At 40.3% G+C, this 23,062-nt stretch overlaps 1 protein-coding gene across 1 annotated transcript in view; it reads left to right on the forward strand.

Annotated features, from left to right (window-relative positions):
• The window catches only part of LOC122805891 (troponin T, cardiac muscle isoforms-like), an 859,218-nt gene that overhangs the window by 530,016 nt on the left and 306,140 nt on the right, over window positions 1-23,062 (forward strand). The window contains exon 11 of the mRNA XM_044076139.1: window positions 6,271-6,384. Within this exon, the coding sequence (XP_043932074.1) occupies window positions 6,271-6,384 (114 nt within the window). The remainder of the gene's footprint in view (window positions 1-6,270; window positions 6,385-23,062) is intronic.

Raw genomic sequence — 23,062 nt, forward strand, 5'->3', positions numbered from 1 at the left:
TTTTTAATATTGTAAGGTGATTTTAACATTGTGGTCCTATTGGTTAGTTGTTTTTAATTTTTTAATTACTCATTAGTATATTAAGTCATTTTACTTAATTAGATTATGTGGTCTATATAAACTCTCAGAACTTTTTGTAATTTGTCTGAAGAAGTTCATACACCTAAGGGGATGAAAGCACTTGGCCTTTCAATAAACTGTGGATATAATTGATTTACTATTTGAGTCATTATCTGGGAAATTCAGTGACTATAAACCTTGGGATTCAGAGTGTGTAGCTGGCAGTTAAGCCTTTTGAACTGGTTACAGGTTTATAATTGGTTTTTCTTTGGTGTTTTTTTTTTTTTTTTGCTGGTGTTTTTACAAAAAAGGCAACAAAGTCCTTTGGACTATATGAACCCTTTTTGTGAGTATGATAATTATTAATTTTATTCATTATTATTATTATTATTATTATTATTATTAATAGCTATCAGCTTATTAATTGATAAGTGGTGAAGCCCAGTGGCTTCAGCAAGCTCTACTATAAGATTTTTCTTGGCTTGACTGAAGGCAACACATCCCCTATTTTTCAAAAATTCTAGTCTCTAGTCTGTTGCTTCATAAATTAATTGAGGAAAGTTTTCTATGTCTGAACTGCAGATAAAAAAATCAGTGATTCAGATTAGCAAGATTGCTCTACATGCATAATCAAAAAATCTTCTCTGCTATTTTCCATGACTGTTAGTCATGTGTTCTAGTTGATGCCATAGCCTTCATACATCCATCTATTACAGAAATTCACATTCCATTTAGGCCATGCACACCTTCGACTAGGATAGTTTTTCAAAGCTAAATATTGTCGCTTTTTCAGTCATGCATCATTAACTTTGTGATTTTCTATAAAAGTGTTTTTGATTGAACATACCTGTATCTTTGTTTTGCGGGTCAATATGTTTATGAATATATGGCTTAATAATTCCAAAGAACTCACCAATAGCACACTGTACATATTTAGCTGGGTGACTGAGGTTGCATCCCAATCTGTTTCATGACTTTTGCAGCATTTATTGCATCATAGTTTCCACTGGTAATGACTTGATAGGATTATTTATATGTGATCAAGTTTGATTTTCCCCTAAAGTAAATATGATAGTTTTATGATTTCTGTTAATTATAAAGTCCATTTGAGGTATGTGCCTGTTATATTTAAGCAGAAATCACCAGTTACTAAGTGGGTTTTGGAATTGCCATGTTACAATGTTTGAAATGTGGGCTTTTGAGTCAACAGATGTATATTGGTTTGCAGACATGCCATGACATAGGTTGGTGAATTTCATTCATACAGCCACTGCATATCCACCTAGTTGATGTCATTCCAGCATGTCAGAGCAATGTAGGACTTAAGAGAAGACCATAACTGACCACAGTATGAAGCTTCAGTTTCTTTGCTTCTCTTCTTAGTTGTTGCCCACTGACCATGAGGTATGTGTCTGTTTGCTTCCAATGGAGCTACCGATTACTAAGACGTTTTGGGGCTAGCCAGGTCACAGTGTTTTTTCAAGTAGTCTTCTTATTCTGTACTCCACCTTTACCCACAGCTTGTGCATCTTGTTTTAGGGTACATAATGGCTGGTGAAGCTGTGCACTATTCCTTTAGGACTAAAAGTCATCTCCTCAAGTAGTAAAGTCTGATCCAAAACCCTTTGTTCTAACTTGTTTCTTGTTTCCCACTTGTCCTCTGGTCTTTCCATCCACTAATTTCTTTGGGTGAGGATCCATTTCTGCTCCTCTGACTTCCTGTTATCACCTGGCTCTCATCTCTGCTCAACTCAACAGTCCCTCTCTTCAATCTAAGCTGATACTCCTTACTACCTTCCCTCCCAACCTCGCTCCCAGCAGTCAGGCCTGGCCATCAACACCTTGGACACCTCCACCTTTACATCTTCCCCTCCAGCTTAAACCATGCTACTGAAAACCTAATGTAACCACAAAGCCAAGAATGTCATTCTTACTCTCATTTCTCTTATTGGTTTCCTTTCTTTTCTCTAGTTCTCTGCTTAACATCTCCCCTTGCTTTACTACTCATTGCTCCTCTCACTGCTCCACAACTGTATCATGTTGGCACTGCCAGCTTATTAATGCAGGCCCCCTGGCCCCCTCTGTTACGTTGGAACCTAGCATCTTCACCCTTCGCCCACTGTAAAATAAAAAAAATCTCCTCCCTCCACCAGCAGATAAGGTTAACATCCCCGATGCCAAGTTACTGGTTAGGAAATTTCCTTGCACATGCTACGTCTAGGTTTACAGTAAGGTGATCCATTGCACTTCTTGTCTTGCCTTCAACCTGTACACCAAACTCCACACTCATCTTTCCTTCAGGAGTGTGGACTGAGGTCAAAGGGCTTAAGCTACTGCATGTCAGTGCAGGGAGTATTGCTGGCACACTGCCCTATATTCATTCTCCGTTAACATTGTAGAATTGTAATATATGCAGAGGATGAGAACCTTAGCTGAAGCCCTCTATTTTCAACACTGAAGTTCATACCCTAGTTTACACACTGTTGAGGGCTAACAGACTACACAGATGATGTGCTGGTGTACTTCTGTATGCAAATAACTCACTTCAGGCCAAGAAGCCAGTTCAATTTCATCCTTCAAAGGCCTTAGAGAGACTTTGTTTTTACCTAGAGTCTACTCTTAGGAGGGAAAAATGATTATTGCATCTATCTGCCTAAAGTTCCATTGTTTTCCTAGCAACCTCACTAAACTTATCTTGTGGATAACACAGAATGTCAAGCATGAGGTAATATTATTGGGTGACTTCAATATCACTTCTCTAAGTAGATTCACTCATATAAAAAGAACCTTAACCAGTACATGTCCTTGCCAATAAGGGCTGATCCAGCTGCCGCTAGGCAAAGCAGACTCCACAGGGGACCACTGTTCAGCTTTAGTACATCTGGGGAGTCAAAGGGGCAAAACTTCTACCTCATGTCATAATATGTAGGTAAATTAAGAATAAAGAACACTGGAGATTTTTAATGCATTTCTAAATACAGAATGGACACTTATAACTGATGCCCTAAACACTTACAATGCACTTGTGCCCCTTTCTATCCCAAACAAATATCTCTTAAAAAATACGGGTACTCAACAGTTAGGCAGCCACATGAACTCAGGACTCTGATCTTAGAAAAAGAAAAAGTCTGATTAGCTCAATGTAGCACTGGAAATCAAACCGCCCTAGCTGCTTACAAGTCCCTCTGTTAAGTGCACAGCTTTGACCAGACCTGATAAAAGAAATTGCCTACAAGATCTTCTGGCTAGATCCTTTTCTAACAGTAAGCATTTTGGAAAGAACTAAATACATTGCTAAAAAGGGAATTCCATCTAATTTGGGACCTCTGTATATATGTCCACAGTCATCCATTCCCCAGATGGAAACTACTCCAGCCTGCAGAGTAACTTCTCTTACCTTCCGACTTCTTGATGCAATTAATGACCAAGATGGGATATGAAGCAGCTGGAGCAGATACTTCTCACCTAATATCAGGAAGCTGGTTGCCCACCAGATTGCAATCCCATTGCGTCCATTCCTAAGATGATGTTTAATTCAATATACTACCCTATGGGTGGGGAGCCTACCCACATTAACCTTATTCCTAAAGGAAGGCAAAATGATTTAGTCAACACCACCTGAACCATTTCTGCACTTTGTACAGTGGCAAACCTGTTTGGAAGGAGTGCACATTTACAATTTATACTGTCTCTAGGGTAGTAACTGACTGAGTCCCAACATGAATTTAAGGCTAAGTATGGTGTAGACATTGCACTGATCTAGTAATCAAATCATGTTCTGACTACTGTGAACAGAAACAATTGCACAGACATTTTCTTTCTGGAAATCAGTAAGGCATTTGATACAATATCTAGTGGCTTGCTGACTAACTTACTAGACCTAAATGAGTTAACAATTTATGTTATCAGTTAGGGCTAGTCAGCAATTCTGTGACAAAAATGGCACAACATATTAAAGCACAGTTTAGTTTAAAATGGTGAAAGAGTGGTAGGTAGTCTGCAATATGTAATAGGATAAAACAGGCAAGTCAATAACAATTCAATTCATTTTAGAAGTCCAAACAGTGCTAGTGTTATATTCAGCCAGAATAGAACACAGAGAGTTAATAGTTTACAAGTGCCATTGCTGTGCATTGCCATCCCCAGGATTCTCAACTCCTTTCCATCGGCCAGAAGTGCAGGAAAGCTACCTTCATAAAATAGCTGTCCTGAATCTCTCTTTTAAATTAATTCAGAAACGAAATCCATTTTTATGTTATATGAGAAATATAAGACGGTAATAGTTAAGTAAATCTGTCAGGCAATTACAGTGGTGAGGAAATCTAAGGTATTTCTACCTGGAGTGATACAAGGAAGAGATCTGAGAAAACCAAGTATAATGCAAATTTCAGATTCCGCCAATGAAGTTATGATTTTATGTGGTATGCATTTGTCCATGGTTTAAGAAAAAGGAAATATGCATATTTCTTTTGAAAAGAATCCAAAGACATTTACAGTAAAAATGTTGTGAAAATATAATAATAAAGTAATACTTGGAAAGTCAAAACAAAAGTCATACAGTCACTATGTTTGTAAAATATTATACAGTAGTTTTAGACCATCAAATCCATAATCTGGCTAAGTAAATTATGCCCATTGTGATGAGGCACAACTACTTTGACTTTGAAGAGGTGGTGTAAAATGTCCTTGAACAAAAGTTTACACACACACAAAATGACAATGCCATTGTCATGCCAGATTAATGACTACTTAACTGTGAATAAATGTTAGCAGAGAGTCCATCACTTTCATCCACAGACTGGCTAAGTAACTGTCAGTTGTGGCCATTTATTGAATGTGTACACCTCAGATCCCTCACCGTGATAAAAAAGTTACAATATTTACTTTCAAATAGTTTTCACATAAATGCATAGTAGCACCTTAAAGTAAGATCATCGTCTGTCTGATTGTAATTAAACAATCATAGGAGACAGTTACTTCCATCTACAATTTGTCTCTGTACCCATGAAATATAGCCACTGAGTAAATGTTAGATATCTGATTGTGATAAAAATACTACTAAAATAACAACTTTGCATAAATGCACACTAGCTCTGCAAAGGCAGAATATTTAACTCCAAACATATAGCAGTGGTTAGTTACTTTTAGCCACAGACTTTCTCTGTACTCACTAATTACAGTAATTCAATGGACTATGCACACCTCAGATGTTCGACTGTATAAACACTGGCTATGGAAATGTATTTTGGTTTACCACAAGTATATTCATCAAGTGTCTGACTTTATCATAAATAAATAAATAACAGTAACCTAGTTCAACTTGTTTCATTCAAATTCATGATAACCCTGACAATCCAGGTAAATTTTCAAAATAATTATGATAATATTGTTTTTAGACTACTTACACTCAGACACACACACACACACACACACACACACACACACACACACACACACACACACACACACACACACACTGTCCACTGACAAACATCATCAATTTTCACTTTAATAAAGATCTATAAAAAGGAAATGAATTGCTTGTACCGACTCCCTGTCCTATTTTTAACAACTATGCATATTTTTTATAATTAACTGTCAGTCAAAATAAATTAACAAAAAACAAACCCGTTCAGTTCCACTGTGGTTAATGCTGTTTGCCCACATGTTGATGTTACTGATGTCATCTCAATTTCAAGCAGCTGGAGAAAGCCAATTTCATGGTGAACAGCTTTCCGGCTTAGTGCTTCATTAGTAGTTTAAACTACTTCCCTCCATGAAATTGCTGTGTGATATGTAGCACCATGTGCCTAAGATACTATTTTAATTAAAATGGGTTAAATAATTTCATTTTAGTTTCATAATATCATTAAAATGGAATATGAACATGGATCTCCCCAGCTAGCACACAGCCAAGAGCAGGTGGCAAGAGAGACCCTGTGCTAAATCCAGCTTTGACTAAAGCTCTGCATTCTTTCCATATGGAAATTCAGTGCTGATGTGAGCTTGGGTCATACCTCAGGTTAGAGATGCACCATATGACAAAACAGGTCACAGAAATTCAGCTAACAGGGACAAATTACTATGTATCTATTATAAAGTCCTCATCTGTGTTAAGAAACTCAAGCCATATATGTAAACCCCCCCCATAATCATCATTCCCCTCATGAAAAAATACTACATACCATTTCTGTGTTTTGGAAATTACAGGAGGAACGAGCACGGAAAGAAGAAGAAGAATCAAGAAAGAGAGCTGAGGATGATGCAAAAAAGAAGGCAGCTTTGTCCAACATGTCACTGCATTTTGGTGGTTACCTACAAAAGGTAAGGAACTTAAGTTTGTCTTATAAACCTTAACAGAAGCTACTGCAAGTCTGAGACTACAAAGATGCACAACCTCAGAACACACCACACTTAGAATGAACACTTTCGCACTAAACTTTCATTTAGTTTGTGTTACAGTGACTCAAATGTCTCTTTCGGGAGATAAACAAGCATCAGCTGTTAAGAAGACACTCTAAATTCAAGATGTATGTACATCATGATAAACAGTTTCTTGTTTTATAAATATTGTTTTCCTGCCATTAATATAGCTGTATTAGTTAATATTTTCTGCCGTAAAACAACAAAACAAAAAAAAAAAACGTGTGCAAGTATAACTACACACTTAGACTTGAGTGTGTGTGTGTGTGTGTGTGTGTGTGTGTGTGTGTGTGTGTGTGTGTGTGTGTGTATGTGTTTGTTTGTTTTAATTCACTTAACTGGATATTCAAACTGCCATCATGGAGCCTTTTCAGTTCCAACTTGGGATACAGTGGCAAGGCTAAATTAAATATATGTGGACTGTTTAGAAAAATAAATCAATATACATGTTTTGGGATGTGAGAAAAAACTAGAATAGCCAATGCAAACCCAAACAGACATTGGGAGTTTCTGCAGACTGCACAAAGGCAGTGACCACAGATCAGGATTCAGTCTCAGACACTGGAGCTTTGAGGCAAAGATCTTAATGTAAAAGTAAATGAAAATAATTATTTTTTACTCCTTATATATTTCCTGCTCTAACTAAACCAATATAAGATGATACTAGCAGGTATTCAAATCTCCAGAATACATTTTCCCAGTTGTGTACAGTAGCATATTTAAAAACTATCAATGCCTCTGCTCAAGATAAAGCCACACGTGTGGATTCAGTAAATCTTGCTGCCTTCCAAAGGAGTGTCGCTCACCTTTCACTGAAATTAGTACAGAATTATATAGATGGCACATAATCAGCAAGTGTCATCTGTCATAAGGTCACGGGCATTTCTTCAATGCAACACTGCCTTGTACCAAAAAACTAACATGATCATTCTGTTTGCCCTCTTTGTTTTTACTGTAATAACAGGGATATGCAATGCCACAGAATCAAGCCATTCAGCATGTCGCACAAGACCTGAAGTATATAGAATTGCCCATTGTCCCTTCATGTAAAATGATGTAAAGAAAATGGAGCAAGTGTGAAGAACACTGAACCCAAGATAAATACTGCTCCAGAAGAGCACTGATGTTGTAAGCATGATTGTATAGTGGATCCATTTGATGAGGTAAAATCCAATGGTATAAGGCAGTATGGGGAAGAAAGCAAATCTTTCAAATAAAATGGGCAAGTCAAGTAAGGAATTTGTGAGAGAGGCATATAATGAGCTACTTGTAAAGAAAGAGAAAAATTCACTAAGCAGTCAGAAGTTTAAGAAACCATGTCTTCATATCTAAGTCACCTCTGTGTGACATCAAAATGAAATATATGACAATGACAAAATAAAGAAGACAACAAGCACAAAGAAAACGTGCTAAGAGATAGAATTAGGTAGACAGAGATGGCAGCAATGGTATTCTAGAAGGTGCCGGTCATTAAGCTGTGCTCTAAATGTTGACTTTTGAATAATGATAGCAACAGGCAGAAACATACCTTTCAACCTGGAATCATAAAAAATGTGGACAAAAGTCCATGAAAAATAGGTACAATAGGCCAAAAATCTGTATGTTGATTAACATAAAATTGGCATACACAATTATGTAACCCTGCCCACTCCACTGGAATTGTGGGGTACCAACTTTTAAATGTAATTTGTAAAACAGGCAAAATATTACACACAAAATAATCAGAAGAACAATAGTGTTTTATTATATTAATATTTGAACTTGTATCAAACTTTGAACTTGTGCAAAATTAAAATACAATTTTCTTTTCTAAATATACAATTAACTTCTTCAATATTACACAACACAAAATAGAACTGAGTCAGATGCAGCATTGTTGGGTGAGGTAATGCAATGTAAAATATGTTTCAGGGGGACTGGCATGTATGAATGATGCATGCATCTTTGAAGAACAGCAGCAAAAGCAGGGAGAAGTTTGCTGGGGGTGGGGGATAAGCCCCATTGTGTGATAGTTTACTTTCAGCAACTGACTTCACCTTTTAAAGAGCTTATGAATTTACAACTCTCATGCCAACCCAGGAACAGATGAACCAGGATCTTACAATAGAGAGGAATGAACGGGTCAATAGGGTGTCAGCAGCAGAGTTTGTTGATCTATGAGGCTTTATAAAATAAAGTGAGGGACAAACTATATGCAGTCAGCACTGACAAAACACAGTTAAATGAACATTCACTTTAGGCAGCATAAAATCAAATGCAAAGCATATAGAGCTGAACTTGCTTTATAGCCAGGGTCAATGTTGCAGCTATGTTTCAAGAGTGCAACCTCGTACTCCCACAAGTGTCAGGTTGCAATAAATAAATAAATACAAATAAGCCAAAGAACTGATGTCTGCCTCCAGCAGTTTACCTTTCATTTTATTAATCCTTGAAAAAAATCATCTTCTATTATAAACACCCAGTAATGCTGTAATGTTGCACCATTTTTTAAACAAGTCTTCCACTTGCAACTCAATTGATTTCTAGCTCTGCATGTATTAGCAGAAAGGCCATAATAAATCTTGTGCCACCTCAACTCCAACACCATAATTTTTTAGCAAAGCAAATTTTTAGGCTTTTAAATAATCTCACTCTCCTTAGTTTAAAATACCATCAGAAAACAGATGCATTCAGTTTTGTAGCAGCCACACAAACTTCTTGCAGAATACCACTAAGCCTGCATGAGAACCAAGCTTGTTCTATCCCAAAAAATGACTTCACTTAGAATTCATTTCACTACTGTATATCTGTTCATTACAGATGCAATGACACATTCCTATTATGAGGCAATATCTGCCAAAGCAGGGAGAGATGAGAGGTATGTTGATAAGCCTTAATTAATTACCCTGTCACTCCAAAGGAGCATTGCAAGTATGATACTTTCCTTAATGGGGTATCAAATCAGCACAGGGGTCCCTCACATTATAAAGCCGGCAAAGAAAAAGCAGTTAGCACAAATATATTATAACAAATCATTCTGACAAAAATATCGATGTGTAAGATCATTTCTGAAGATAGTCTCATTGCAGTGTTCAAAACAAGATGCATCTTTTTTGAGGTCTCAAACATCACACCTGGTAGAGCACCACAAACAATTCACCTGTTCTAAATGCTCTGTTTCACAACAGTAAGACAGTATTTAACATCCCCCCCCCAAAAAAAAAAAAAAAACATAAAGGGGATATTAGAGTCAGTTCTAAATACTTTTTTACTGTGTTTTGAGCTATAGATGTCATGGTTTATTATATTGCATGCACTTCGATCTTCTCACTGAGTCAGATGTTGACAGGCTAGGCGGTAGTTTATATAAACTAGAATGAGTCTGAACCACCACAAGCTGTTCCCTCCCAGTACTGCTTCTCACACACAAGGAGCACAGCCCTGTCCCTAATGTTCAGCTTGCCTGCTGGAGGTGGCCTTGTATTCTCAGTTGGGAAAAGAGACCTTCTGATCCGTAAATCCTTGCAGTATTTCCTCATGCATGAGCTGGACAGATCTAGCATCTCAGCTTGCAAAGGTTGCTATGCAAAAAAAAAGCTTTGCGGCTGTCATCACCTTCTAAGCTGCAGTTCAGCCAACAGGTTTGGTTGCCTTTGCTTTATTCGGGCCACTGTACCCAGTGTTTAATATTTTCTGGAAACGTTAATGGGCTTGCTTTCTAAGTGCAGCACTCCTGGTCCAGAAACAAGGTGAAATAACGAACAGGTGGAATATGGACGGAAGTGTTAAATGAACTGTTTTTGGCAATTTTTTTCACACTTACAAAAATTCAGATTTATTAAGAGCTGGTAAGACAGGTCTCATTACATAGGCTCATTTTCTATAAAATTTGTACAGTAAAATGATATGCTTAAGTGGGTCATACATTTAACTTTTTGATATATTACTTCTGCTCTTATTGAACATGTAGCAGAAGTTCGAGGAATGGATCTGCTGTATTTGTTGTTTTGCAGATCTGTGCTTATAGAATTGCATACCATTTTGTGTATATACGTATATACTTTTTCATTTCCACAACTTTGGTAGCAGTGGACAAAGTGTTGATGGACATTTTGGTCTAGTGAGTTAGATTTTTTTCAGGGAATTACTTAAGGGAATCTAGATTTTATTTATGTAAGATTAATCGAGTCTTACCCTAATAATTAACAGAAAAAAACATTTGTTTGAATAGTTGGGTAACTAATTCTGAAAGCTTTGCTACACTTCTTTGTAAAAGGTCTTTTGCGTTTGTTTGGGTCCTGCTTTATCCCCAGTGACACTGGTGTACACTCACTGTCTTGAAATAATTACTTGCCCCATTTCTAGTAATAAATGCTTTGCTTCGCAGCTTTCTGCCTGTGTGTATATCTAAGTGAGAACCAAGGTTTGTTTTGCTTTGATGGAATGTAAATGAGAAAGTGACTGCCTGTCCGCATTTCAATGGCAATTTGGTCACTGGAAACAGCTTTCTTATCCATACACTGTCTTACTTTCCCATCCCGCATTCCCACTCTTAAGTATACCATTTTTTAACTGGTGAAATGCTTCTGTCATGGATGGTATATTTAGGCAAAAAAATCATGTAGTTGTGTATGTTATGAGCTCATTCTTCCCAAATATTTGCAGAGTAAAGGACTTCCATGATGTTTACAAAGAGATTATGGAGTAGTGTGGCAGATACATACTACTGTAATAAGGCTAAAAGTATGTATTTCATGAAATTTGTTTGCTAAAGTGATATGTATTGCTATATTGGCATTATCACCATGTACCTGGTAAGATGGAAATGCAGTTAGTGAGACTGAGGTTTCATTTTCCTGTCGCCCACTTTTGAATGAGTCATTTTGGCTTACTGCTTTTTTAAGGTTATCAGGCTTAGTAAACGCTTCTTTGCCTAATATTATGCATCTGTTTTCATACTGATTTAATCAACTATTTGAACCAAATAGCTGTTATCCTCTTCCTCACTTTAGCCTGTTATTCATACTCGGGAACTTAATCCCAGTTGTTGCTTTAGTAGAGGGAACAGCACTGCCCGTAAAGCTGTCAAGCAGCCAGTTATTGCTGACCTTGAGCTGTATTTGTCTTTTACTTTCTCCCCCTCTCCAAAGATTCACAGTGGTTGCCATAATGAGAGTATTCTGAAGAGTTGTTTGATAACTTGATATGCAGCTACAAAAACAGTGTGATTCTAAGTAGATGTGTCCTCCTTGCAGATATGAAATGGATTGATTGACTGCCAGCCTCACAAAGCTAACATCATCGTGCACACCCCGCATGTGATGATGCTAGCAATAACTTCTGAAGAAAAGAAATTCGGGAAAAAAAAACAGGAAATTATCGGGAATTGAAAGGGCCACTCGGGAATTCATGGCACCCCATTATTTTGCCCTCAAACCCAGTAAATACCAAGGAATTCAGTATGGTTGAGAGGTATGGGCAGAAGTCTTGAAGCTGAAAGGAGGAGGAGGTGCTAATGGTATGCCAGGAAAGCTGAATGCTTATGAAGCAGTAACTTACCCTCCTTTGCCATAACAAGAGCCTGCACTTGAGTGGATTGCTGAAAGCCATTTTAGTTCTGAGGTCTCCATAATCGGGAGTGCCTTGGAACCCAAAGGGAATGAATGCATGGGTGGTTTTCTCTGTTTTGAAGCTGTCTGAATTAAAGTATTTTTATGTAATTGGTTGACTGAGTGCAAATTTTCAGTGGGAGTTTAATGTTACATATACCCTTGTGTAGTGCTGGATTTAGCTGAGCTAATTTTGTGATAGGGAGAGTTAAAATAGCCAGATACGTTGCAAGCAGGATGGTCTGCCGAGTAATACACATCAGCCATGATTTCAGAGCTGTAGGCTGTTAAAAAGCAGAGGCAGAGCAAGTGAAAGTGCTGCCTTTTGCATGGAAGAAAAAGCCACAGAAATGAAGGTGAGGCTGACAAGGCATGAGAGTGAGGTGGCTTATTTGAAAGGAATGGTTGAAGTGATACAAGATCAACTGGAAAACTGAGAAGGGTGCCTTAAGTGAGTAAAACTGAAAATGTGGGGCTGGAGAAGGGGAAAGAAGAATTTGTCATGGTAACATTTATAGAAGGCTGGTTATTGAATCTGTTGAAGACTGTCCTTCATCTAGGCCTTCAAACAGATCAGACCTGTTAGACTAGATAAATGTATAATCAGTCAGGTAGGCCCACTATATTATGGTTAAGATTCACTGCTATACAATCAAGGATTTTGCTTGTGAACCAGAAGATGTGGATAGTAGAAGACCTGATGCCTCATGTGCATGAGAGTAGGATGCAGATGTACTACGTGTTGGCAAACATTTGGACAACATATGCCTTAGTAAAGATACCCTGCTCAGTTGGTGGAGCTGTGAAACAGAAACAATTCTGTTTGTAAGAAGCTGGAGGAAACAGTGCATTTTTATCATTCAGTGAATCAGGGGCGGGCATCTTGGTAGCAACTAGGGATGTAGTGTGATGGCCAGTATAAGGAAATGCAGGACTTTGATAGTGACAGAGCTATACTATGTGACGTGCAGCATCCAATAGATGTATCAATGTGGTCAATGTAGAATACAGAATTTTCAGTGGCAGCAGTACCTAGTATTTAGGGAAGGGAACAAGAAGTATGGAGACTGCAGTCAACTGGAGACAAGGAGGAATTCAAGGATAGTTCTTCATTAAAGGTGCATCTACCAAGCAAAAGGAGTGAGTGGGGGGTAAATCAAAATGATACAGATAAGGTGACTCCAGAGATTTGTGTGAGCCTGGGGTAGAAATGTTTTAGGAATAACAGAAGTGTTCCCAAGGACTAACCTGCTGACTTAGCACATGGAGGAGATTTCATTATGAGGCAGAAGAGGAGATCTGACCTGATGCTTGAGGATAAGAAAAAGACATATCACTGGAGTAGCTAAGGAAATGAGCTAAGTATACTTCAGAAGGCTGCTTTGAATGGAATCCCTTATAACCTCTGTCCTCTTGCTGGTTTTTTTTTTTTTTTGGTTTCTTTTTATAAGCCTGTTTCATATTGACGCTTTGTTGTGTTGGAGAGATCAAGAGATGATGCTCAAGGTTAATTTTCTTTTCTTGATATACGAGCCAAATCAAAATAGCAGTGCTGAAACATGAGGGGCACACATGTGAGTTTCTGTAAGCCATGGTGGACTGTGCAAATACATGTGGACTACTACTGTGTTTGGCACTGGATTTTGTGACAGCAGGGGCAACTCCACCGGGGATGTTTGCAACCATTCAAGCAGTTCCTACATGGGATTGTTGGCTTTCTTTGGCTGTACTGTTAATTGTACATTCTGAAGGGATGTATGGACACTGGCTCAAAATGTTGAGTGACAGAAAGTTCCCATGTGCTAACTTTCTGTTTTGAGGATCTATGACAGTGATAGAGTATTATATAATAATAATGTCTAGTAAAGACTTTGTGTTAAGAAAGGAAAAGGAGATGGTTGTGGTGGTTATTACTAATATGTAATTGTTATCAGGAATGAGATTAACTAAATTAGCTTAAACTTGTTACAATGTTTTCCTTGTATTTAATGGGTAGGAAGACTTGGTGTGCGGTAAATACCATTTTATACAAATTAATGGTACAAATGTTTAAAATGCTTGCAGTTCACAAGGTAAATGGTGTTAACCCTGATGCTCTAAGGATGTTATTTGCTTCACATTTTATATGTGGGGATGAAATGCTTTCCTGTCTACCATTTCTTCGCATTATAATTTAAAACATATCACTCAGTAGTGACAGCATATTTCAGGGACCTTGCTTTAGGGACTAATTTACATTTCTGCTGGGTAATGAGTTACCAGAGGTACTGACAGTAGGTAGAGCAAGCATATAAGATTTTCTGCTTAGTGTTGCTTGTCTTGTTAGCGTAGGATGAGAATGCTTACAAATAGCTACAGAAGAACCAGCATGAAGTACTGTGATACGAAAAACTAGTTACATTGAAAGTAGATGTCAGACAAAATGGAAAAAGAGCTGCGGTCCTTCAAGAGAACAGATTATAGATTACTTCTGTATAGGTAAGAGCACTTACAGATGCACAAATAAGATAACCATAGAAAGGAAAAGAACATTGTATGGATGTGAGAAGTTCTGTGAATATGTTTATGGTAAGGAAGCTGAAACAGAAAAATATCATAAACCCCTGCAATGCATACGAAGAAAGTATTTGTCCATAGTAAGTTCTGCATTGCAAAGGATGTTACTTAATCCACAGAAAGATGATCAGAAAATGAAATACAAGCCAGGCAAGAAACTATACACTGGGGCACAGCAAGTCTATTGAGTTTAGTATTTTTAACATAGAAACATGAAGAACTGAAAAAGAACTAGACAATATTTGGATAATACCACAGTTACCAACAACACAATAAAAAAGTAAAAAAAGAATTATACAGATGTACTGATATTTATTTAGAAATACAGTTACCAACTAAAGTTAACATAAAATGAAGTCCTGAGCAAAATTATTGATAAGGGTTAAAATTCAATCTTGTTATTTTTTTACAAAAGAAATTAATTTTATCCAACGTTTAATGCCTTGTGCTGGCATTATCTGCATATCCCTGTAGTGCCTCTATTTGCAGGTAACCGTAACTCTTTTGCAAAGTCCAGGACTCTGAATACCGGATTAACTGCATGCGTGATTAATGAATTTAAATCTGCATTCTTAAAGAAGGGGAGACATGATATTCTCATATCTGACAATGGTCAGCGGCACATAAATTCAGGAATTCAGAAGATCTGCACATGAGAAATGTCTCCACCTTTTGTGCCTCCAAGAAAGCCCATGACATGCTTAGTGAAGATAATGTACAATTTAAAAATGATCTATGTAACATAGTGCATGCTAACTCGCAGAAAGTAAATAAGACAGGTATAGTCTGTAACTAAAAAAAAAAGGATGTGGCATAACGGGTGGGTATTTCTAAAATAAGCTAATACCAAGCTACAGGAAGATGCATGTGTGAGAAAAAGAAGTTATGTACCTACCATAACGTTCCATGTTAGTTGTCTTCATCTCGCCTTCTTTCTTGCTGGTTGGGATTGGAGCCGATCCACGGCTCCAACTCAGCCATCTTCAACAGCTCGAGAGCTGTTTACTGGCTCGAGGCTACCCCTTATCCCATGATGCCTAGCGATAGCTACCCAGATCTTGTTTGAAATAGCTAACTCCAAACATAGCAAGAGAAAAACCAGTCCAAAACAAATAGGTTGACAATACCTGCCATAGTCTCTAAGTCAGTAGAGGAAACAAACCAGAGAACACCCAGCCAGTGAAATAAGAACTCCTCTCGGTCCAATAGGACAGGAGGATGGAGGGTGGGACGCAAGAAAGAAGGCGAGATGAAGACAACTAACATGGAACGTTATGGTAGATACATAACTTCTTTATGTTAAGTTGTCTATCTCGCCTTCGTTCTTGCTGGTTGGGACAGCGTCCCTAGCACCTAATATCCTGGGTGGCTCATTGGAACAGACTCTTCAGAATAGTGGAACCAAAGTCAGCTCTGCTCCTGAGACCATATCCAGTTTGTAATGAGAAGTAAAGGTATGAGGATTTGCCCATGTAGCAGCTGCACAGATAGAATCCATGGGCAACCTAGACTGGAAGGCTACAGAGGTGGCCAAGGCCCTAGTAGAATGACCTTTTGGTTTGATAGGTAGCTCTTTGTTCCTTAACTGATAAATTAAAGTAATAATGTGAGACAACCATCTAGATAAGGTCACCTTGGAAATTGGGAGACCTTGTTTGCCTAAAGCATAAGAAAGGAATAGCTGGTCCGACTTCCTTATTTCCTTAGTTCTGTGCAGGTAAAAACGCAATTGTCAATGAACGTCCAGTTGGTGTAATTTGTACTCTGCCTTGTTGGTGTGATTAGGGAAAAACACAGGAAGGTCTACAGATTGGTTTAAATTATTTTCTGAGCAGACTTTAGGAAGAAAGGAAGGATTAGTCCTCAGAGTAACCCTGTCCATATGAAAAACCAAGTATGGAGGATGAACACATAGCGCCTGAAGTTTGGAGATGCATCTGGCTGAAGTAATAGCTACCAGAAAGAGTGTCTTCCAAGATAAAAACTTAATGGAGCAGGACGCTGCTGGTTCAAAAGGGGGCAGAATTAAGGAAGTTAGGACCAAATTAAGGTCCCAAGGAGGGGGATCTCTCACTGGAGGCCTAAGGAGAGTCATCCCTCTCAAAAAAGCTTTACAGAGCTTATGAGACATAATGTTAGAATTTGACAACCCAACATGAAAGTTAGAAATGGCAGCTAATTGAACTCTGATTGTAGAAGAAGCAGACCCGGAATTAATAAGTTGTGCTAGGAATTCCAGAATTTTGTGGACTGGGGCTGAAAAGGGATCTACGTTCCTAGCCTCTGCCCAACAAGAAAAACGTTTCCATTTACTAGCATAAGTTTTCCTGGTTGTGGACTTGTGAGAGGAGACAATAATCTCACGTGCAGCCGGGGAAATGCTGGGAAGCCTGGCTAAGGTTGGAAGTGGAGCAACCAAGCTGTGAGTTGGACAGTCTGGAGGGATTGATGCAACCCGCCTGATTGATGAATCAGTAGATCTGGAATCGGGTCCAGAGTCCAGGGCTGATCGAGAAGGTAATGGTGCAGGAAAGGGAACCATATCTGTCGAGGCCAGTAGGGGGCAATGAGGATCATTTTGCAACCCAACGATATTGCTTTCTGTATGAGTTTCGGTATCAGGTGAAACAGAGGAAAGGCATAAAGGAGTACCTGAGGCCAATCGTGGACTAGAGCATCTCTGGGTGTGTGACCTGGAAGCGGAAGAAGGGAGAAGTAGTTGCTGCATTTGCTGTTGAAGGGGGTGGCAAAAAGATCACAGCAAGGCTGTCCCCATTTGCGGAAGATAAGATCCACAACTTCCTGATTCAGAGACCACTCGTGAGGCATGAGGATAGCTCTGTTTAGCCTGTCCGCTATGACGTTGGACCTCCCAGGGATGTGCATTGCAATCAGAAAACGTTGGAAGGAAATCGCCCATTGCCACAGTCTGAGTGCTTCTCGACACAGGTGGTAGGATCTGGTTCCACCCTGCTTGTTGATGTACCACACCACTGACATATTGTCTCTTTGAATTGCAATGGTCCTGGAAAGAAGAGAGTCCTGAAGGGCTTGCAACGCTAGCAGCGTGGCTCTAATTTCTAGGATGTTTATGTGCAGATGGTACTCATGAGGTTGCCAACTGCCTTGGACTGTCCTGCCCAGATAATGCCCCCCCACCCTATCAGGGAGGCATCTGTAGTCACTGTGGCTACCGGAGGGGGCTGAATGAAAGGTCTGCCCTGAGTCACTAGTGGGGAGATCATCCACCATGAAAGGTGCCTTTTGCATGCTTCTGTAATCAGGATCATGTGAGACATGGGCAGCTCTTGGAAAGACCACTGTGTGAACAGAAGCCACTGAAGGATCCTCATATGAAAGTGGGCCAGTGGGATTAGAAGAATGGCTGCTGCCATGGAACCCAAAGTTTGAAGGACGAACCTGATTTGGATCCTTTTGCTCTGCATTAGAATCTGTACTTGCTGATGAACTGTAGACACCCTTTCTAGCGGTAGCCTTGCAAACATGTTCTTTGTGTCTAGGTCTGCTCCTATGTAAGTGATAGATTGACAGGGCAACAAGGCAGATTTTTCAATGCCTAGCTGGGAGCAGATTGAGAGTGTGCAGTCCCTGGCTTGTAGGAGTTGATGCCTGGTAGTAGCAGTGAGGAGCCAGTCATCTAGATATGGAAACACCTGGAATCCTCGACGTCTCAGGTGAGCCATGACCACTGCCATACATTTAGTGAACACCCTGGGGACTGTGGTGAGACCAAAGGGCAGAGCTCTGAACTGATAATGACTGGCTCCCAGCCAGAAGCGAAGAAATTTCCTGGAGCGCCTGTCCATCTTGATATGGTAGTACGCGTCCTGAAGATCTATCGAGCACATCCAATTGTCCTGACCCAGAAAGGGTAGAATGGACTGTAGCATAAACATCTGAAACTTTGTTCTTTGTACAGACCTGTTTAGTCTGCTGAGATCCAGAATAGGTCTCCAGTCCCCTGTCTTTTTTGGTACCAAAAAGAACCTTGAGTAAGTTCCGGATCCGTGCTGGTCTGCCGGGACTTTCTGGATGACTCTTTTTTCTAGCAGTTTTGAAACTTCTATTACTGCTTGGTCCTTTAGATTGGGTGGAACATCTGGAAGGGATTTCTTTGACGGTAAGGGGGGTTGATGGAAGGGAATTTTGTAACCTCCGGATATAATGGACCATACCTATCTGTCTTGCGTTAAATTTTGCCAGGCTTTTGGGTACAGTGAAAGTCTTCCCTCGACTGCCTCCAGAGGTGAGCAGCCGGGCAACCCTTCAGGGATGCTGAAAGGGCTTATCAAAGAAAGATTCTCTGTTGCCCTGGTTCTGCGGACCCCCTCTGCCACGAGGGCAGCATCTGTCATTATTGTTTCCCCCTCTGCCTCTGGAGGAAAAATTGCTACATATGTCAGGCAAGGCTCCCTGGGATTTTCGGAACCACATCTTGCCACTCTTCTGACCTTTGGGGTAAGGTCTAGAGGGAGTGGAAAAATGGACTCCCATGGCAGAGAGAGTCTTGCCTTCTTGCTCACACCTAGTCAAAGTGTCTTTCACCTGTGGTCCAAAAAGAAAGGAACCATCAAAGGGGGTGTTGGTGAAGGACGCTCGAAAGGGTTCCGCAAATTTACACAGCCGCATCCAAGCATACCTCCTAAAGGCCACACCTGTACCTGTGGCTCTACTCGCACCATCGGCTGCACAGGAAATGAGCCTCACGGAGGAGTTGACTACAGAATTAAGCATCGCCAGCTGGGAAGCTACTTTAGCTTGAGCTCCCTCAGCTGATTGATCTTGAAGGGTATCTCGAGCTCTTTAAGGAGATCCCACTGAAGCCAGGTAAAATGACATAAGTAGTTCAGTGACCTCATAGAGAAGGTCGCTGAAGTGAACATTCACTTCCCGTATCTGTCCATCATCCTAGACTCCTTGTTAGGGGGATGGACAGATGAAGAGGTCTCTGCTAACTCTTTTTTGGTGGCTGCTGCTACCACCATGGCATCAACAGGAACACCTTTAGTAAGGAATTGCTTATCCTGGGGTGCTGTGATGAATTTTCCAGGTCTCCTTGGAGTTGGTTCCACTGTATCCGGAGCTGACCAAGCCTTTCGAGCCACCACTGCCATAAGTGGATTGAAAGGCGGAGAAACCCAGGAGGTGGAAGGTTGGTAACCGAAAGCATCCAGAAATACAGACTCATCCTCGGTAGGGGCTGGGGGATTCCAGTTCCCCCTCTGCTTAAGCATTTCTAGGATGTCCGAGAAGGAAACATCTTCAGAGGGGGATCTCGGGGACCCTTCCAAATCATCTAAGTCTGTATCAGAAGTGACAGACTCAGGGGAGTCAATGTGTTTCCTCTTGCACTTCTTCTTACGAGAGGGCACCTCTGAATGATCAGGGGAGGCCTCGGAAGAAGAGGAAACACCCAATAGCGTGTCCTGGAGCATTGGTTCCCTACGCTTGGGGTCTGGAGGAGGAGCAGAGGTTGGCACAGGCACTATAGGGGACGGAGCCGGTGGGGCTGATAGTGGAGCTGACTCAGTGGCCAGCACACTCCTCATGACATTGAAGGCGTCCCTGCCATGATGCAGAGAAAGTTCTGGTTCCGAGGAAATAGGAATCTTTCTCCGGACCAAGGGAGACGGCTCCGAGGCCGATGTAGGAGCCAAGCTCATCTGCGCCGAAGCTCCGAGAGGGAGAATGGGGTCGGACAAGGGTCCAATGCCACTCGCCCCCTTGGAGCCGACAAGGGAGCCCCGGTGCCCAGATCCCTCAACGGACGGCACCACCGAGGGGATCGGAGCCGATGTCAGAACCGAAGGAGATAGAGTTATCAGAGCCGACAGTTCCACTACTCGAATCCCAACAAACTCCGGCTCCAAACTCATTGGAGTCGGAGGAGGAAAATCGAGAGAAGTGGACGGAGCCAACACCTGTTGAGGAGGGCTGGACAACATCTTGGTAAGTGCCTGCGACTTTAGCAACCTACTTAACACTCTCTCAACATCGTGATCCGACAACCTAGAGGATCGAGAGGAGTGAGAGGATCGGTGACTACGCTCGCTCTGAAGTAAAGGAGACTGAGGAGCCGAATATACCGATTCTAGTGAAGGGGACCTCAGCCTCTTGTGGCTCTGCGATGGCACTGAAGTCTCTGATGGAGCCGATGGGGAGATTGTCTTGTTGGTGCCAGCCAAAACCGAAGTGGAAGGTAAAATCTGAACTGAAGACGGCTCCGAACTTGGAGCCAATGGCTTGGTGGGTCTAGGGGATTTCACAGGCTGAGAGCTCTTGGCCGGTGAATCCTGGGGTTTTAAAAGGTCCCTAAGAATAAGCTTATTCTTAAGCTCCTGCAGGACTCTTGGACTAAAAGCATGGCAAATAGAACAAGAGTCCTGCAGGTGCACAGCGCCTAAACAATAGATGCAAGAAGTGTGCCCATCTGTCAGAGACATTTTCTGACAGCATGAGTCACATTTCTTGAACCCAGAAACCTTGGATTCCTTTGACCTCCTTAAAGAAGGAAAACAACAATTATAACAACAACTATCAGAAGCAATATACAGTCTACACAAAAAACACACTCTACTATAAGACTATAGCTAAAGGTTTTTATTTCTTTTTTAATATATAAATAGGAAAGCCTCTAACTTAAATGGCTAGCCTATGAGAGAAAGATAGAAGGAAAGCCTCTAACTTAAATGGCTAACCTGACAAGAAGAGGTAGGGGGGGAGAGTTGGGGGAGAGCTCTCTTAAGTTAAATGAGTTCCACAAGAAAAAGAAGGGATACTACAACTAAACACAAACTATTACAAAACAAGACTAATGTTAATAATAAAACACTAAAAGTCTTGAATTCTAGAGTAAGAAAGTTATACAAAAAACTTTATATGAGCCTGAGCCAGAAAAACGACACCTCGCAGCTGAAGCGGCAAAAGAGATCTGGGTAGCTATTGCTAGGCATCATGGGATAAGGGGTAGCCTCGAGCCAGTAAACAGCTCTTGAGCTATTGAAGATGGCCGAGTCGGAGCCGAAGATTGGCTCCGATCCTAACCAGCAAGAATGAAGGTGAGATAGATAACTTAACATTAGGAGGTACTGGCAGCCATGCCAGGGAGAAGTAGGGCAGTGGATGTAGGACTTGTGCCAGCACAGCTAGCTGGAATTTTATAAATAACTGTATGTCATTAGTATATCAACCTGATCTGTACAGATGCTTGTGGTGAAAATGTATTTGTGAGCTCTACTTGTGTTAATTGTGTTAAAATGTATCAACAGTGCACCTTGCTGTGCTGAAATGAAGAGATATATGCATGCATTATGGTAAATGAATTAAATGTATATGTTTCAATAGAGGACATTGGCACAGCAATAGTTGACCAGCTGACTTAGTTTAAGAATAAGGGAATGTAAATGAGCTGTTAAATCATTAAACAGCATGCCACAGTGCTGAGTAGGCCCAGAGCCGGTAGGTCAGGGAGCAGCCATTATCCTTAGGTTTTGTAAAGAAGGGGGAAGTGCTGTAAATGTTTCCTGCTCCATGCATTATCATAAAAGATCTTAATGTGTATTGTAGTAGTCTGCTAAAGTCCTGTCTCAAACTCCAAAAGGAGATATTGTGAGAGCTAGAGTCAGGTGAGCAGATGAGGTCATTCTGCAAGTCATCTTTGGTATTATATTTTACAGGGAGTAATCTCAGAATATAGAGTATTCTGTTTGGGAGCCTGAATAGAAAGACTGCTCACATATTTCATCTTGCCTTGCCCAAGTACGTAATTAGGGAAAATTCCCTTAGATTTAGTCAGGAATATAATGAAGCTTAGTTTAGAGATTGCTTTTCTTTATTTGTATGAGTTTGTCCATCAATGCTGTTTTCAATAGTTTCTGTGATTTGAACTCTGTGTTTTACTGTGAATATATATTCAGTATTTTTGTTCTTTTATTATTTATTATTAAATATGTAGCTCCCACTTTATTTCATTGAATAAGTAACGTACTGTAGTTTTTCATTTCACCACAAGGTGGAGCTCTTTTCAGGAATATAAAAGACAATTTCGAAAGTGAAAGAGGAGACTGACAGACTAGCTGAAGGAGGGAAGACTGAAACAGGTAGCTGAAGGGAAAAAGGGCCTTGCAGCATGACTGGATTTTCTTTCCTGGTGCTTTGGGACAGGGAAGTGAAGCAGCAGGTTGTGTCTGTCTTTTGCTGAAGTCCTGGATGATGGTATTTTGTGGAATCAGGAGAGAAGTCTGAAACCAGTAGTTCAATGCCTGCATATGATTCAGCAAGAAAAGGAGTTTCTTTGGGCCTAGTACAAAGAAGCCATAGATGATTACCAGAGTTCTGGCAGGTGATTTTTCTACTTTACCCATCAGAGGAACCACGGTGCCTGGTCACTAGGATATTCTCGACGGAGTGGTGAC

This window comes from Protopterus annectens, chromosome 7.part0, assembly GCF_019279795.1.
Source record: "Protopterus annectens isolate FY-2018-M chromosome 7.part0, PAN1.0, whole genome shotgun sequence".
In the NCBI taxonomy this organism is placed as follows: domain Eukaryota; kingdom Metazoa; phylum Chordata; order Ceratodontiformes; family Protopteridae; genus Protopterus; species Protopterus annectens.